The sequence below is a fragment of the Terrapene carolina genome, unplaced genomic scaffold (assembly GCF_002925995.2).
Source record: "Terrapene carolina triunguis isolate 2854851 unplaced genomic scaffold, T_m_triunguis-2.0 Scaffold230, whole genome shotgun sequence".
Classification (NCBI taxonomy): Eukaryota; Metazoa; Chordata; order Testudines; family Emydidae; genus Terrapene; species Terrapene triunguis.
Window position 1 is genome coordinate 2,507,785 of NW_020664581.1, and position 15,794 is coordinate 2,523,578.

At 50.4% G+C, this 15,794-nt stretch overlaps 1 protein-coding gene across 2 annotated transcripts; it reads left to right on the forward strand.

Annotated features, from left to right (window-relative positions):
- The first annotated feature begins 1,855 nt into the window (after positions 1-1,855).
- On the forward strand, positions 1,856-8,031 carry GCC1 (GRIP and coiled-coil domain containing 1). 2 transcript variants are annotated; one of them, XM_024203026.2, is made up of 3 exons: positions 1,856-1,900; positions 3,424-4,509; positions 6,169-8,031. In XM_024203026.2, exons 2-3 carry the CDS (start codon positions 3,463-3,465, stop codon positions 7,471-7,473), a joined length of 2,352 nt encoding a protein of 783 aa, XP_024058794.2. In that variant the 5' UTR covers positions 1,856-1,900; positions 3,424-3,462; the 3' UTR covers positions 7,474-8,031. The 2 variants fall into 2 exon arrangements, with proteins under 2 accessions (XP_024058794.2, XP_024058795.2); XM_024203027.3 differs by lacking the exon at positions 1,856-1,900 and adding an exon at positions 2,573-2,866.
- Positions 8,032-15,794: the final 7,763 nt, after the last annotated feature.

Sequence of the window (15,794 nt, forward strand, 5' to 3'; positions counted from 1 at the left end):
CCCCCGCCCCCCCCCCCCCCCCGCCCCCCCGCCCCCCCCCCGCCCCCGTAGCCCCGCCCCCGTAGCCCCGCCCCCGGCCGCCTTCTGAAACAGCTCTGCCCCCGGTAGCCTTAGCCCCACCTCCTGGAAGAGACCCCGCCCTTGCAGGACTAGCCCCGCCCTCGGGAGCAGGAGCCCTGACCCGGCACCATTAGTCACGCCTCTTGAGAGAGCCACGCCCCTGCCGCACTAGCCCCGCCTCCTCGGGGGTTCCCCGACCCCGGCAAGTAACAGCCTAATCCTCAGGAGAACGAGCCCCGCCCTATAACAATAGCCCCGCCCCTACCAACACAAGCCCCGCCTCCCAAAGTGCTAACCACCCCCAAGGAGCTGGCCTGCCTCCTGAATGAGCCACATCTCTGTAGCCTTAAATCCCACCAGACCCCACTTCTCAAGAGAGGCCTACCCCCCCCCAAAACTTCGGCTTCCTGCAGCTCCAGGCTCCAGGCCTTCCGTTCATGGTCCTCCCACCCTGGGCCATGGCCCTGCCATGTAGTCCCGTCCCTTGGAAGTGGCACCAGCTTTTGAAGTTAAGCTGAATGGGATAGTCCACACCTTTTGGAACTGTTGTTTCAGGGTGTCTACCAGACAGCTGGTGCACCTGGCCTGCATTTTGCATGTCAAGGTTTTTTAAAATGAAAGCTCAGCTAAGCTGCCGATCCCAAGTGGCTCCAGTGATGGGGACCAACCTCCCTAAGGCAAGTGCTTTAATCCACCCAAGAGAGGCGAAGTGGGTGAGGGAGTAGCTTTCATTGTGCTCACTTCTGCTGGACCCGAAGAAGAGCTCTGAGTAAGCTCGAAAACTTGTCTTTTCCACCAACAGGTCAGACATTACCTCACCCACCTAGTCTCTCATACCCTGGGAGTGACACACGACTACAACGACACGACTAATACCGGGCTATTGAATTCTAGAATGGAGTCGTATTAAGCTATCCGTAACAGTTCTGGGTATCCTGCCTGAGAAAGGTGATACTGCTAATGAGCAAAGAGGCAGACTAAGGTTCCCCTGATGAGCTGGAAGGAGCAAGCCTTCTGCCTGAGAAGGGGGTTTATTCTACGGTGAGACAGGCCCCTCGGCAAGGACGGTCCCTAGAAAGGAAGGCGTCACGTTCACTTCGGCTTGAAAACACTTCTGCACGCCACCGCCTGAGCACCTGCCACCTCTCGGGACACCCCTGGATTTGGTACTCGGGGTCTGCAGCAAATTCAGCTCCCCCTCTTGCGAGCTCTGCTCCGGGCCCCTCTCATGCCCACCGCCAGGAGGAGTAGGGTAACCAGACAGCAAATCTGAAAAATGGGCACATGGGGTGGGGGGTAATAGGAGCCTATATAAGAAAAAAAAAAAGACCCAAAAATTGGGACTCTCCTATAAAACCGGGACATCTGGTCACCCTAGCCCGGGGACTTGCTCGCCAGGGGTTCACACCACGCCAGCGCTCCAGCCACAGCTCTGCAGCTAACCAAGAGGCCCCGCCCCCAAAACGAATAGGCCCCGCCCCTGCCTCCAGGAGTGCGCCTGCGCACTAGGTCCCGCCGCGGCCGGTCTGCGGGCCGCGGAGTAAGAGTTTATTGCAATCAGCACATGCGCAGTGGGAGACAGCGGTGCAAAGACCGGAGCGCGCGCGCGCTCGCGCATTTACAGTCGAACGGGGCCAACAGGCGCATGTGCGTCGACTGTTGGAAGGGAGCCAGAGGGATTCGCGCATGAGCAGCAAGCGTCGGCTGGGGACCAGCGTCCTATGCGCACGCGCTGTGGCAGGAAGCGGTGCGGAACGCGCAGGCGCCAGGCGCGAGGGCTGAGCCCTATGGGATACGCGCATGCGTGGTGAGGGTCGGACGGACTCCGGCGGAGATCCGGGTGAGGAGAAACGACCTGGCTGGGGCGTGAGGCGGCCCCGGGGTCCTACGGCCAGGGAGTGGCTGGGGCAGCTGCGGGGCTCCCCCCGCCCATGGCTGGACCCCAGCCGGCCCCCTGTGAGGCCGGGGCGGGGACCCGCGCGGGGCCCGGGCGGGTCTGAGTCGCCCTCCGCCCCCGGGGGCTGCGCCGCTCCCAGGCCCCGCAGCCCCAGGCCGGCGTGTGGCCGGCAGCCTGCAGTCCTGGCCTCCGGGGCGGGCCTGGCCTCCGTCTCCCTCTTCTCCAAGGCACTTCGCAGGCCCCGAGCCCCTCTGAGAGGGGGGTGTTAGCCCCCTTGTACAGATGGGTAAAGTAAGGCACAGAGAGAGGGGGTTCGCAGGCCCCGAGCCCCTCTGAGAGGGGGGTGTTAGCCCCCTTTTACAGATGGGTAAAGTAAGGCATAGAGAGAGGGGGTTCGCAGGCCCCGAGCCCCTCTGAGAGGGGGGTGTTAGCCCCCTTTTACAGATGGGTAAAGTAAGGCACAGAGAGAGGGGGTTCACAGGCCCCGCAGCCCCTCTGAGAGGGGGGTGTTAGCCCCCTTTACAGATGGGTAAAGTAAGGCACAGAGAGGGGGGGTTCGCAGGCCCCGAGCCCCTCTGAGAGGGGGGTGTTAGCTCCCTTGTACAGATGGGTAAAGTAAGGCACAGAGAGGGGGGGTTCGCAGGCCCCGAGACCCTCTGAGAGGGGGGTGTTAGCCCCCTTTTACAGATGGGTAAAGTAAGGCACAGAGAGAGGGGGTTCACAGGCCCCACAGCCCCTCTGAGAGGGGGGTGTTAGCCCCCTTTTACAGATGGGTAAAGTAAGGCACAGAGAGGGGGGGGTTCACAGGCCCCGAGCCCCTCTGAGAGGGGGGTGTTAGCCCCCTTTTACAGATGGGTAAAGTAAGGCACAGAGAGGGGGGGTTCACAGGCCCCACAGCCCCTCTGAGAGGTGGGTGTTAGCCCCCTTTTACAGATGGGTAAAGTAAGGCACAGAGAGAGGGGGGAGGGATTTTGCCATGGAGTCAGTGACAAAACTGGGGTTACTCAGGAGTCACTGAAGTTCCCAGTCCTGTAATTAGTCTGCGCCTTTTCCTGAGGATAGTTCTCTGGCGTTCAGAATCTTCCGATGTGTGTGTTTGCGCCTCAGACTATCATTATGTCCTGGGCTACTGCTTTACAGATTTGTTAGCCCATGAGCTTTATGTGGCCGGAGTGAGGTCAGCATTGTGGGGAGGGATAGCTCAGTGGTTTGAGCATTGGCCTGCTAAACCCAGGGTTGTGAGTTCAATCCTTGAGGGGGCCATTTAGGGAACTGGGGTAAAAATCTGTCTGGGGATTGGTCCTGAGCAGGGGGTTGGACTAGATGACCTCCTGAGTTCCCTTCCAACCCTGATATTCTATGATTCTATACTTTGCCTCATACAGTAGCCTGCACTCATCTGTTTTAAGACTTGCTAAAGCTATTTATGTAGCCTTCACTCATGTTTTTTCTCCCTCTCCTTTCAGGTTGCATGAGCAGCAAAGTTGAACAGCCGCTGAGGAGTCATGGAGAAGTTTGGCATGAACTTTGGAGGTGGTCCTAGTAAAAAAGATCTTCTGGAGACTATTGAATCTCAGAAGAAACAGCTTCTTCAGTACCAGACTCGCTTGAAGGATGTTGTTAGAGCCTACAAGAGCTTGCTCAAGGAAAAGGAAGCCTTGGAAGCGAGCTTAAAAGTGTTGTCCGTGTCTCATGAGACAGACGTTGGCCTGAGTGGAGCTCACCTTGAAGACGTTGCCAGCTCCAGTGTTTCCTTTGCTGACTCTGCTGATGAGAGGAGTTCTGTTCATAGTGAAGACAGCGTGGGGACAGCTACAAGTGTGGACACTGCTGCCAGCTTGACCAGTGCCAAGGGTGAACTGGGGACCGAAGATGAGAGAACCACAGCTGGGTCTTCCCTTCTGAAATCGGAGGAGGCGAGTGGATCAGAGAGTGGCGTCAGCACTGGCAGTGGGGATGTGCCAGCCGCTGCTAATGAGGCTGACAAAAGGGTGCTCCAGCTGAAGACTCAGTTGGCCACCTTGACCAGCTCCCTGGCTACAGTCACCCAAGAGAAATCCCGCATGGAAGCCTCATACCTAGCAGACAAGAAAAAAATGAAGCAGGACCTGGATGAGGCCAGTAAAAAGGCTGAGGAAGAGAGAAGCAAGTTGGAGGCAGAGATGAAGTGTGTCCAGGAGCAGCTGGCAGAGACCAAAGCTCGTCTAATCACACAGCAACATGACCGGGCCCAGGAGCAGAGTGACCATGCCGTTATGCTGCGGGAGCTACAGAAACTGCTGCAAAGTGAGAGGACCTTGCGCCAGGATGTGGAGCTAAAGCTGGAGGAGACCAGGGAAGCGCTGGCTGGAAGGGTGTACGTGGCTGACCGTGTGGAAGAGTCTGAACTGCAGACCAAGCAGCTGAGCAGGGTGGTGGAGGAGCTGAAGAGAGAACTGCAGGCTGTGCGGGAAGAGAACAGCAAGCCAGACCCCCGGCTGCAGGAGCTGCAGGATGAGATGGCCAGCCTCAAGAGTCACTTTCAAGCACAGCTGCTGCAAGAGATGAGAAAGGTAATTCTCTGTTTGTACACCAGGGTGCACTAGCCAACATCTTGTATAGGAAGAAAGCAATAGTGAGTACACAGAGATTTGTAGTGAGTTTGGGTTGACATAAATCCTGCATAAATAAGAGATTTAAAAAAAAATCTACTGTTCCACTAGAAGGAATAACTTCTTAATAAGGATACAAACTGCCATGCTTCAGGGCAAAAGTCAACCACTAACCAATGGGAGTAGGAAGAAACTTCTTTTATGAACAGGTATGCCATAATTCTCCATTATAGAGTTTCTTACACCACCTTGTGAATCATGTTATCCTGGCCACTGTCCAAGACCAGATACTGGAGTGGATAGAACACTTCTGAGCCATTGTGGCAGTTCCTATGATTGTACCTTTGTAAAACTTTTCAAGATCCTGCAGTGCAAAAGCAGTGTTAATTGAAATTATTAGAGAAATAATTTTAATGTAGTGTTTTGTAAATCAATAGAAATCTCTATCAATGGATGCTAACGTAAATAACTCAGTAAGATAAAGTGAAATGAGAAGGGCTTTTAACCCTTCAGCTTCAGGGGCTGAGCTGGTCACCAGCTGGGGTCATGAAAAAATCTTTCCTCTTTTCTTGCTGCTGTGCTGCAGGCACAGTGAGATGCATTTTGACAGTTTCACACCTTCCTTGGCAGCCAGATATCCGACTACAAGGACCATTGTCTGTTCCATTGAGAAAGATCTTATGCTGCCATTGGCAATTGCTCCTCAATGTTGGTGGGAGCAACGTGAAACTGATGTGTCTTGTGCCGTCCTTGTAAGTTTCATGGTATTCCGGGGGAAGCTCTGCTGTTGAGGCCCTTTGTGATCACTGTTTGTAACGTTTGGGGGGCGGGTACAACAGGGCAAAGGCCTCTCATGTGCAGGTGGGGAGAGAGAAGGGCAGAAACCAGGGATATGGAGGAAGAGAGCGATGAGTAGGTGAACCCATATTAAAGAGGGGATAGAAATCATCTCCAGTAATTGGATTTGCTGCTAAAAGAATTCCAGAATAAAATCTCCAACTTCTCCTGTTAACATTCCAGAATTTTCTTCCCCTCTGGATTTGGAAGTGTCTAGAAAATTCCTTTCACCAGATAACACATGGGCGTTAATTTCATTTTATCTCTGATCTTGCACTCCTCTGTGGGCTTGTCCTTGGAAAATGGCCTCTAACGAGGATTTCCCAAGGGAGTCTGACCAGTGGAGAAGATTACTTGAATTTGGCTATGATACTAGCTCCGCAAGATGCTGCAGTTGTACCCAGTGCAGTTGCGACTACTGCATCCTTTAGATTACACACAGGTTTTGAGAAATTCCATACGAAAAACAGGGCCTTAAGAGATCCAGTGCTGGCATGCCTCTCATCGCCAGTGCCGGTGTTGCATAGCAGCATTTCTTGCTTGAGAATGGGGAATGCAAATAGAAAATTGTTTCTTGTTTCATTTGATCCTTTGTTTATTTATCCTTTAAATATGGGTCAGACTAGCTGTGTAATGGCCCAGACTTGATTGTGAGAGAGGAAGGATGGCCCGGTGGCTAGGGTGCTAGCCTGGGATTCAGGAGACCGAGGTTAATTCCCGCCACAAATTTCCAGTATGAAACAAAACAGAAGTGTAACCTGTCTCTGCTCCTTTTGTTTCCAGACTACACAGGCAGAAGAGCAGCTCCGTCAGCATGCCCAGATGGAGGAGCGCCGAGTGGCCAGCTTGGAGAGCCAGGTCTCTGAGGTGTCAGAGCTGCTTGGCACTTACGAAAAAGCCAAACAAAAAGACCAAATGACCATTCAGAAACTAAAGGACCGCATTGTGCAGTTAGACCTGGAAAACAAGACTCTGGCCATCGCTGCTTCCAGCCGATCCCCAATGGACATTCACATTGAGGAAGCCAACCTGGATGTTAATGTTCTGAAAGACAAAATGGAGAAGCTGAAGAAGCTGCTGCAGATGGCAGCCAAGAAGAGTCAGCCTGCCTTGGACATAGAGAAGCTCTGTGAGCTGGAGCTGCCAAAGGGCACTGAGGCTGGGGATGGGGAGAAGGCTACTGCTCTGTATTACCAACAAGAGCTGAAGCAACTGAAGGAGGAATTTGAAAGGTACAAGATGAGAGCACAAGTGGTCCTCAAGAACAAGTCAGCCAAAGATGGCAACCTGGCCAAAGAGCTAGAGGACACCCAGGAACAGCTGGCTGAGCTGAAGGAGAAATACGTTGCACTTCGGCTCTCCTGTGAGGAGATGGAAAAGCAACACAAGCAAGAAATGGAAGCCAAGAAGCAAGAGATGTCCCACCTGCAGCAGGTCCACAGACAGGACCTAGAGAAATGCCAGCTGGATTACAGGGAAAGGGCACTAAAGCTGGAGGAAGAGATGCACAAGCAGCGGGACAGAGCACTGGCTGTGCTGTCTGAAAAGGACCAAGAGCTGGAGCAGTTGAGGTCTCTAGCCGTACCTTATGGGCTTCAAGGATCCAAAAACTACCTAGCGTCAGGGAGTGACATTAGCGGTGATGATTTCATGAGTGCAATCTCTTCTGAGAACCTCACCCAGGCTCTGCATCTTGCTGCCACCAATGAACCCACTTTCTTTCTGTATGCAGAGCAGTTGGCCCGGAAAGAGGTAGAAATTGTAGCCTTAAGGAAGCAGAAGCACAAACTGGAGAAGGAAGTTCACCAGCTCCAGGAGAGACTTTTGGTTGAGGAAGAGAAGCATAGGGAAGAGGTATCCACCCTTCAAGACCATATCCAGAAGAACTTAAGGGATAAGAGCAGAGAGGGAGCCAACCTGGAATATCTCAAGAACATTGTCTATCGGTTCTTGACCTTACCGGACTCACTGGGCCGTCAGCAGACTCTAACTGCCATATTGACTATACTGCACTTCAGTCCAGAGGAGAAGCAGGTTGTTATGAGACATTCAGCCAACAGCAGTTGGTGGCTTTCTGGGAAGAGATGAGAACCCGGGTCCTGCTCATAACTACTTTACTTCTATGGTGACATGTTCCTGTTTTCTAACTGTACGAGAAGAACTAACCATCCTTCCCAGGACCTCTGCACTTAATTATTTGTGTCCATCATGTGTCAAGGGCACGGGAGCCTTCAGCAGAGTACTGAGCTTTTAGACTAGTGCAGTTAGCACTAGGCCAAAAAACAAATGGTCATCTCAGTAATTCCACTAGGACCACAACTTTCTATGCCCCAAGAATTCACTCGGGGTGAAGACTTCGTAAAAGGAGGTTCCCCACTGACGAGATCAGTATTTTTTTTAATCAAATGTTCCTTATTTTTAACCTGTCAAGTGTAGAGGGGAGAAAACTTACTAAGTTAGGTCACTTGCTTGGGTCTTAAAACTCCAAATGGGCTCATGGCCTAAAAATAAAAGGAAAAGTACTTAACAGACTGGGCAACACTATGATTTAATCCGTTAGCATTTAAAAGAACCCTGAAAACCAGGGAGAGATGAGTCTTAATGACCAGCTACTATCCAGATATTAAAAAGTTCCTCAGAGACTTCCTGAAGGCTGCTAGTGAGTATTTGTAACAGCCAAATTTACACGAGAGAGCAGAATAGCTCCTCGGATTGCCTGGAACAGTGCTAGACGTTGGAGAGAGCTAAATTCTATTGGAGTAAAAGTACACCTAAAAAAATTTCTTACTTCAGATTGGGAATTTTCCACGTACAAACATGCACTTATTAAGCATGAGGGTAGGAGGAGAAGCAGAAGGTGGCGGGGGGGGATTACCTTGCCAAGTATTGGAACCAAGGGGCTGAGTAATGGCTCCATGCCATTTCTAAAACCAAAAGGACAAAGTACCCGTCTCATCAAGTTAGATCTGAGTTTTCTAACCTTCTTGGGCAAAGGGGAATCAAGTGTTAAATGTGTTGGATCCCAGGAAGGTGGGGACGAAAGCCTGGGATTGCAATGGCGAGCTGACCTCCAGCAACCATTTTAGGCTTTATGGGGCTTGTCCACCCTCCCGGATATTCTTACACCTAGTCGTTGGTTCAGTATTTTTGCGGGGGGAGCACAACTATTGAAGAAGTTGTTTTTCCGACACCCTTCACTGCTTCTTCCAGTCTGTTGAGCAGAGAGAGCCCAATAGCTTACTGGGGAAATATGGTTTGCAGTAAAGTACCTGTGTGTGTGTGAGGGCTTGGCCCACTGTCACTTTAATCCAGAGGTTCTGCCAAAACATCTCCAGGATTAAATGAGATTAGCAGACAGAGGTCTGAAATGGTTTGAAATACATTCTTTGGTGGACCACTGCAAATATGGCATTGGAAACAGTAACATTACTATTCTTTCTGGCTGGGCCCAGGAGCCCTTTGGCAAGACTGATGGCTGCTACACCGCCCAATGTAAGGCTTTGACTCACCTGAGAGACAGCAGCACTACTCATTTCAGGAAGGGCTGCAGGACTGGCCTCTAACACAAGCCAGGCAGGGAAGGGGTTGGGCAGAAGATCAGGCTGTGGGTTCTGAGTATTGGAGTCTGCTGGCTGGGTGAGAAGGGTAGTCTGACGCGAAGTGTATTGGTACCATTGCTTCTTCATGTACGTCTCTGCACCTTCTGATCCCATTTGTGTTATGTAACATGCACCAGCCTAGAGCTGCAACACCGCCAAGGGGGCTGGGTCCTGGTCTATCCTGTCTGGAAAACACGTGTCTTTCTGGATTGCCATGGAAGGTGGAGTCTGAGTGTGCAGAACCCCTGCTTTCCATGGTGCATATCCAGTGGGAATGTGACCCAGTCCTCTTTCCTTGCCTGAGTGTGCCGCAGAGGCTGCGCTATTGAAAGGGACATCCTTGGCTCTCACTTGGGAGTAAGGGACAACTGCCCCGTGGCTGGCCTGGTTAGGAAGTAGAAGCCTCTTCACATGCAAGTCCCACGCTGTCAAGCCTGTATTTCTCTGTGCTGAACTAGCAGGGGAGCAGATTGCCCTAACCCCCTCTCTCCCCACCCCCGGCAATGGATACCGATGTGACAGGCGTGAGAGTAGACAGGACTCGAGCTTTCAACAATTTCCTTTCCTTTTCCTATGGGTAATTTCTCCTTTCTGGGGAGAAAACATAGAGGCTGTCTGGGTACCCAAATGTATGACACTAACCCTTTCCTTTCCATAGTGCATTGGCACACCCAGAGCACAAGGCGTCTAGTCTGTGTTTGTAACACGGCTAAAATTATAGCTTCCCTTCCCATCATTCAGCTTTGAATGTAACCATTGATGTCCTTGTATAGGTATATCAAAGCCTGTCTCAGTTTACCCACAGACCTGGTGTATAATTATTGGCCTCAAATGCTGCATCATTAAACTGAGTTTTGATCAGGGTACACAAGGATCAGTCCGGAGAGTCAGGGATTTGGGGCCTGTTCCCAGATCGACATTGGGATCAGACTCTCCTATCTCACAGGAGCTTTTGTAAAGCACTTGGACATCCTCCGCAGAGGCTGTGAGAGTGTAAAACGCTGGCTTGGTTATAAACTCCTAACAAGCTGTCCCTAAGGTACCAGGGCTCTGTGGCACTCTGGAGGCTCTGTGGCAGCCTCATTTAAATTTAAAAATGGAGGATTTTAACAATTTAAATACAAAAATTATGAATCTATTTAGTAACTCCCCACCTGCAAAACTGTGAGGGGGGAGTTTGGGCCTGTGATAATCACACTTGCTGGATCTTTTGCTAACATGCTCAACAGTCAAATAGGATTGACATTTAAACTACCATTCATTTTGGCATCACCAGCATCACATTGAAACGAATGGGGCAGTTCACAGCTTTCAGAGCCGCTGTTGGAGGCTGCTTGCAGACTCTGGAACCCAGGCCTGTACTGGTTACACTCAGTTCACGTTTTCAGGGTTTTCTCACCCAAGTGGGCAAGACATTTTTTTGTTTTTAATGACTGCTGAGATTCTGGAGCCCAGTTCTGCAGTCACAGAACAGAGAGGGGCCTGTTTGTAAGCACATACATTTGACCTTGTTTTAAGCTTCCTTCCTGGCACTTTGTCGTGTGGTGTTCCTGCTGGGTTTCCATTCCACTGGTGAGCCCTGGAACTGGGACAGGAAATAGATGGTTTAATTTAATCAGCTGGAGTTGTGTTGCTCTGCAGCCTTGGAGGAGACTTCTTTCCTTGGCAGTGCTGCAGGGATGTGGTGCTGAGTATCTAGGCAGTCGTGCTTGCCCTTGCAGGCTTGCAGCATGCCGCATAGTTGAAGGAGGAGCAGCCCTTAATGCTTCCAGGCCACAGTTGCCAAGTGGACGCAATTGCGTCAGCATGACACACGTGCTGTTTGCTCGGATGCTGAAGAAGGACATGTTCTGTGCTCAGCTAGCGCTCTTAGGCACTTTCGTTGGAATCGGCACAATGCTGCATTGGGATCTTCCTCAAGGAAGTGACTCTGACCAGGTCCTTGAGTTATGCAGGGCTTTCCAGCTGCAGTCGGATGGGAGCAGTGTATCAGCAAAGATTTCTTGGGAGAAAAAGCTTTCTGAGTGACAGCAGTAACTAAGGTGTGGGGAAGTTATGGAGAGCATGAGCAGTGAAATGTAATAGCCTCCTGTACATCGTGTTTTACCCTTTCAAAGTGCTGTGCGAGCAGCCCCTCTCCTCCATGATGATCGGTGTTGATAAATTGTATAGTCAATTGCTTGACCACACTTTGGTTTATTTTGTTTGAAATATACTCGAGACCAAATGATCGACATCAGTCGGGTTTATTAATGAGATACAGGAAAAAGTTTCTAGACCATACCAGTCTCCAAAGAGCAGTCACACGCAGCGATGGTACTTTCATCTTATGCAGAAGTTGCGTTCCTCAAGTTACAGGTTTCGGCTGCTATTATTTATATGACTTTACAAGTTATCCATTTCTTTACGCGACACTAAAATCCAACCCATCAGCTTGTTCCAGTTCCCTAACTTCTTGTTCTGTTCCTTCCTTAGCTTTGTTCTGGATGTTAGCATTCCACGTACTGATCCATGAAGGTCCTTCCCTAGCTTGTACCATGACAGAGAACGAATGTGTCTTAATTTTGACAAGTTTCCTATCAGCTTGTGCCAAATGCTGACTTCAGCAAATGCAAGGTATTATGCAATCCTTAGCATAAGTGAACAGAATTATGGTACAAACCAGATTAGGTTCTATCACTATTACATTATTGGTGCTTTGTGTGTGTATAATTAATATATATATATATATATATATATATATATATATACACACACACACACACACACATTAACACCATATACAATATGTATATATGGTGCAGATAATACATATTATTAATATGATATATATTTGTATGCTAACCAGCATATATTAGTCAACATCGGGCTGGCCAGTGAATAACAGATGCTGGCAGACTGCCGTTGTGGTGATCCCTTTGCCAACCACAAAGGGAAGCACCCTGACTGGGTGACGCATAAGGGGTCTCTCCATTCCATTCCAGAAACTGACTTAAATGGAAAACCTCAGTCCTCAGCTGCCATTTGCTCCCCCAGCAAACTCACAGAAGAAACGAAAACTCCACAGGCAGATTCTGTGCCTGCTGGAAACCTTGGAAAGGGACCGAAAAACCAAGGAGTAAACACTTCATCAGATGGTGCCAGGAGAAGAGGGGCTGGATACCTACACTTCATTAGATGTCGGGCTGCTGGGAACATAAGTGGAAAGGATGGGGCCTGAGTGAGTTTCTTCAATGAAGTGTGGGGTCAGACTTTTGCTATTGTGTTGAAGTCTAGTGGAGTCGCTCCAGGTTACTAGCAGTGTAACGAGGAAGAGAATTCAGCCTTGTGCGTCTCACCTCTCTAAGGCCTGGTCTACACTGGGGCGGGGAGAGGGGGGGGAATCGATCTAAGTTATGCAACTTCAGCTACGTGAATAATGTAGCTGAGGTCGACATACTTAGATCGACTTACCGTGGTGTCTTCCCTGTGCTGAGTCAACTGCTGCCGCTCCCCCATCGACGACGCCTGCGCTTCTTGCGGCGGTGGAGTACAGGAGTCGGCGAGAGAGTGCTCGGGGGTTGATTTATCATGTCTAGACAAGACGCGATAAATCGACCCCCGCTGGATCGATCGCTGGTCCAGCGGGTAGTAGACCTACCCTAAGAAGTGCAGGTAGTTTACTGCTATGGACCCTGCTGAGAGGTCTAAAGGAGGAGTCTGCTTCCCCTAGTCTCCGTGGTCCCACTTTGGCCAACCTTCCGTTGAGTAGCGCCTTTGAAACCAATGGGACTATTAATAAAGTAAGGTTCCACTCAGCATGTCGGGCAGAATAAGGCCGAGAGTTAGAATGGGCGAGGGGGGTCTCCAGGCTGGTAATTTTACTGCTCTGGCTCCCACTGACCAGAGCCGTTCTGAGCGTTACTGAGCTTACTCCTCCGGGTGTGTTTCCACAGACTGCTAGGAGATGGGCCATGTTTTGCCTCTGCCTGGTGCTTCGATACCACGCTGGGAGGGGTTGCAAGTGCTTTGGAGGATAGGAGTAGAGTTCAAAATGTCTGGAGAAATGGTCTGAAGTAAATAGAATGAAATTCAATAAGGACAAATGCAAAGTACTCCACTTAGGAAGGAACAATCAGTTGCACACCTACAAAGTGGGAAATGACTGCCTAGGAAGGAGTACTGCGGAAAGGGATCTAGAGTCAACAGTGTAACATTGTTGCAAAAAAAGCAAACATTCTGGGATGTATTAGCAGGAGTGTTATAAGCAAGACACAAGAAGTAATTCTTCCGCTCTACTTCACGCTTATATGTCCTCACCTGGAGTATTGTGTCCAGTCCTGGGCGCCACATTTCAGGAAAGATGTGGACAAATTGGAGAAAGTCCAGAGAAGAGCGACAAAAATGATTGAAGGTCTAGAAAACATGACTTATGAGGAGAGATTGAAAAAATTGGGTTTGTTTAGTCTGGAAAAGAGAAGGCTGAGAGAGGACATAAGTTTTCAAGTACATAAAAGATTGCTACAAGGAGGAGGAGGGAGAAAAAATGTTGTTCTTAACCTCTGAGGATAGGACAAGAAGCAATGGGCTTAAATTGCAGCAAGGGTGGTTTAGGTTGGATGTTGGGAAAAACTTCCTAATGGTCAAGGTGGTTAAGCATTGGAATAAATTGCCCAGGGAGGTTGTGGAATCTCCATCATTGGAGATTTTTAAGAGCAGGTTAGACAAACACCTGTCAGGGATGGTCTAGATAATACTTAGTCCTGCCATGAGTGCAGGGGACTGGACTAGATGACCTCTTGAGGTCCCTTCCAGTCCTATGATCCTTTGGAAAGGACTGGAGAATAAGAGACTGAATGGTGGTTCCTCTACTCCGTCCTTGTACGTGATGGCGGGACTGACTTGATCATCCCAAGACAGTGCCTGAAAGATCACTGCTCTAGCCTAGAAAATCTGGAGGGATGGGGATTCTACATCCACCGGTGGAAGCTTATTCCAGGGCTGTTGCTGAGCTTTTCCCGGTCACTGTTCCGGGTACAAGGCTTGGTCCTTGAATCTTTGGTGACTAGTACTCATGGCCCCTGTGTGCCGGCCCCTGCTAGTCAGCTGTGCAGGCTCTGATCTGTGGTGGAACAAGGGCCGCTCTCAGAATCACACGAGCAAGCAGCCAGCGCTCACAGATCAGACAGAATGGAAGCTAAAATGCTTCCTGGCTCTGCAACGGTGCAAACCGCTCCGAGTTTGAATTGATCTAAACTCAGAAGTTTCAACTTACTGACTTGAAATGTTCATAACTTTAACACTCTGTAACTGATTTTCTTCAATCTTGGCTTATTTTGACTTAAAAACCGAAGTATGTCTGACAGTGTGAGCTGCAGCATACGGAGCATGCGGGGGTGTGAGAAGTGTGTGTTATAGGGTGTTAACAGACAGTTTGGTGTAATGAGGCCATGTGTTGAAATGTAAGCAAAAGGGAGTAGCAGAGTTGAGTAGGTTGAGTCTTCTGCCTTCAGTGCTGTCCCCGACTTCATACTCTTGTTGCTGGGTGAATGGCATCTTGTTGCATGGACTTGCTGTGTAGAGTCAAGGGAGCTGCCGGGACTCAGCTATGTCTGAGAAGCAACAGGTTACCTGGAAGTGGGGAAAGCCCTACCCTGCTGCTGGAAATGCTCTGTCCTAGACTTCATGTGTTCCCCTCTCAAATCTACATAATCCAGCTGTTCCCCCAATGTCCCTTCCCTGGGGTCAGCAGTGCGGCAAGGGAGTCTTGCACTGAGAACGTGGCAGCTGGTGAACAGACAGGCTCTGAGCCTGAACCATTCCATGTAGCCGCGTGGCTGCTCTGGAAGCCCGCTGGGCTCCTCAGCCAGGCTGACGGAAGTGGTGAGGAGTTAGCTCAGACCGCCACGAGGCAGAAGGTGGCTTTCAAACATCAATAACGATCATAAGAGCTTCCCCCTTTCTGCGGTGTGGTGCGTTGCATCTCTCAAAGCCCTGCCCAGAAGAGAAGGCTTGGTTTGAAGATTTGAAGCGGAGAACCTGGGACCTGCCCAAATCTGCAAAGGGAGGTGGTATCAGAAGAGATCAGGTTCTTGGGTGTTCCTGGCTCCAGTCCTGTGCTTGGGCCAGGAAGTGACTCAGCGTCAGTCTCGGCCCTCCTCCCGCTTGGAGAGCTGCAGCTGGGTGGGGCTTTACACAGACATCCTTCGCCACGCAGCATTGGGAATGTTTTTATTGAAGGGTTTGTGTGTGTGTATGAAGTCATGTGCCAACGGTTGTTAAACATGGGCCTCATTAAACATGCAGTCTGTTCCTTGGCATTATCATGTGAATTTCCTTCTGCATGTTCCCGGCCAACATGGCCAGACTTGCCTTTCCTGCGTTCGTAACTTCCACTTGCTGACTGGCCTCCGTCCTGTCCTCGAAGGCCTCTTCTCTCAGCTGCCCTCCTCCGACTGGTCTAATTTCAGTCATGTTCAGACTGATTCTACTGGCAACAAAAAGCTGTGTTGGAAAGACTGGGCTGTGTTCACTTAGCCTGCACACACTGTTCCTAGTCACAGCTATGGCTGCGCCCACGAAGAGCCAATGAAACCATTGCTGAAGGCAGCATGGCGTCCTGTGGCTCGGGGCCGGGAGCTGGCATTCCTGGCTCGGAGACTCCCTTCCTCACTCTAGGCCTTAGTTTCCCCCTGCTGTAGCATGGAGATCATGTTCGCCCACGTTGGGGAAGTGGGGCGCCAGCTGTAAAGCGCTGTGACGGTGTTGTCACCCAAGCAGGGGAAGTTGAGTGGCACTGAAACAATGGGTTAAATTCAGAGCGGTTGTGAG

What these genes read in the sequence shown, in the direction of transcription:
- GCC1 (XM_024203026.2), top strand. Translation starts at nt 3,463, where the DNA reads ATGGAGAAGTTTGGCATGAACTTTGGAGGTGGTCCTAGTAAAAAAGAT. An exon ending in TGCTGCAAGAGATGAGAAAG is followed by an intron (nt 4,510 to 6,168) that starts GTAATTCTCTGT and finishes TTTTGTTTCCAG; the next exon opens with ACTACACAGGCAGAAGAGCA.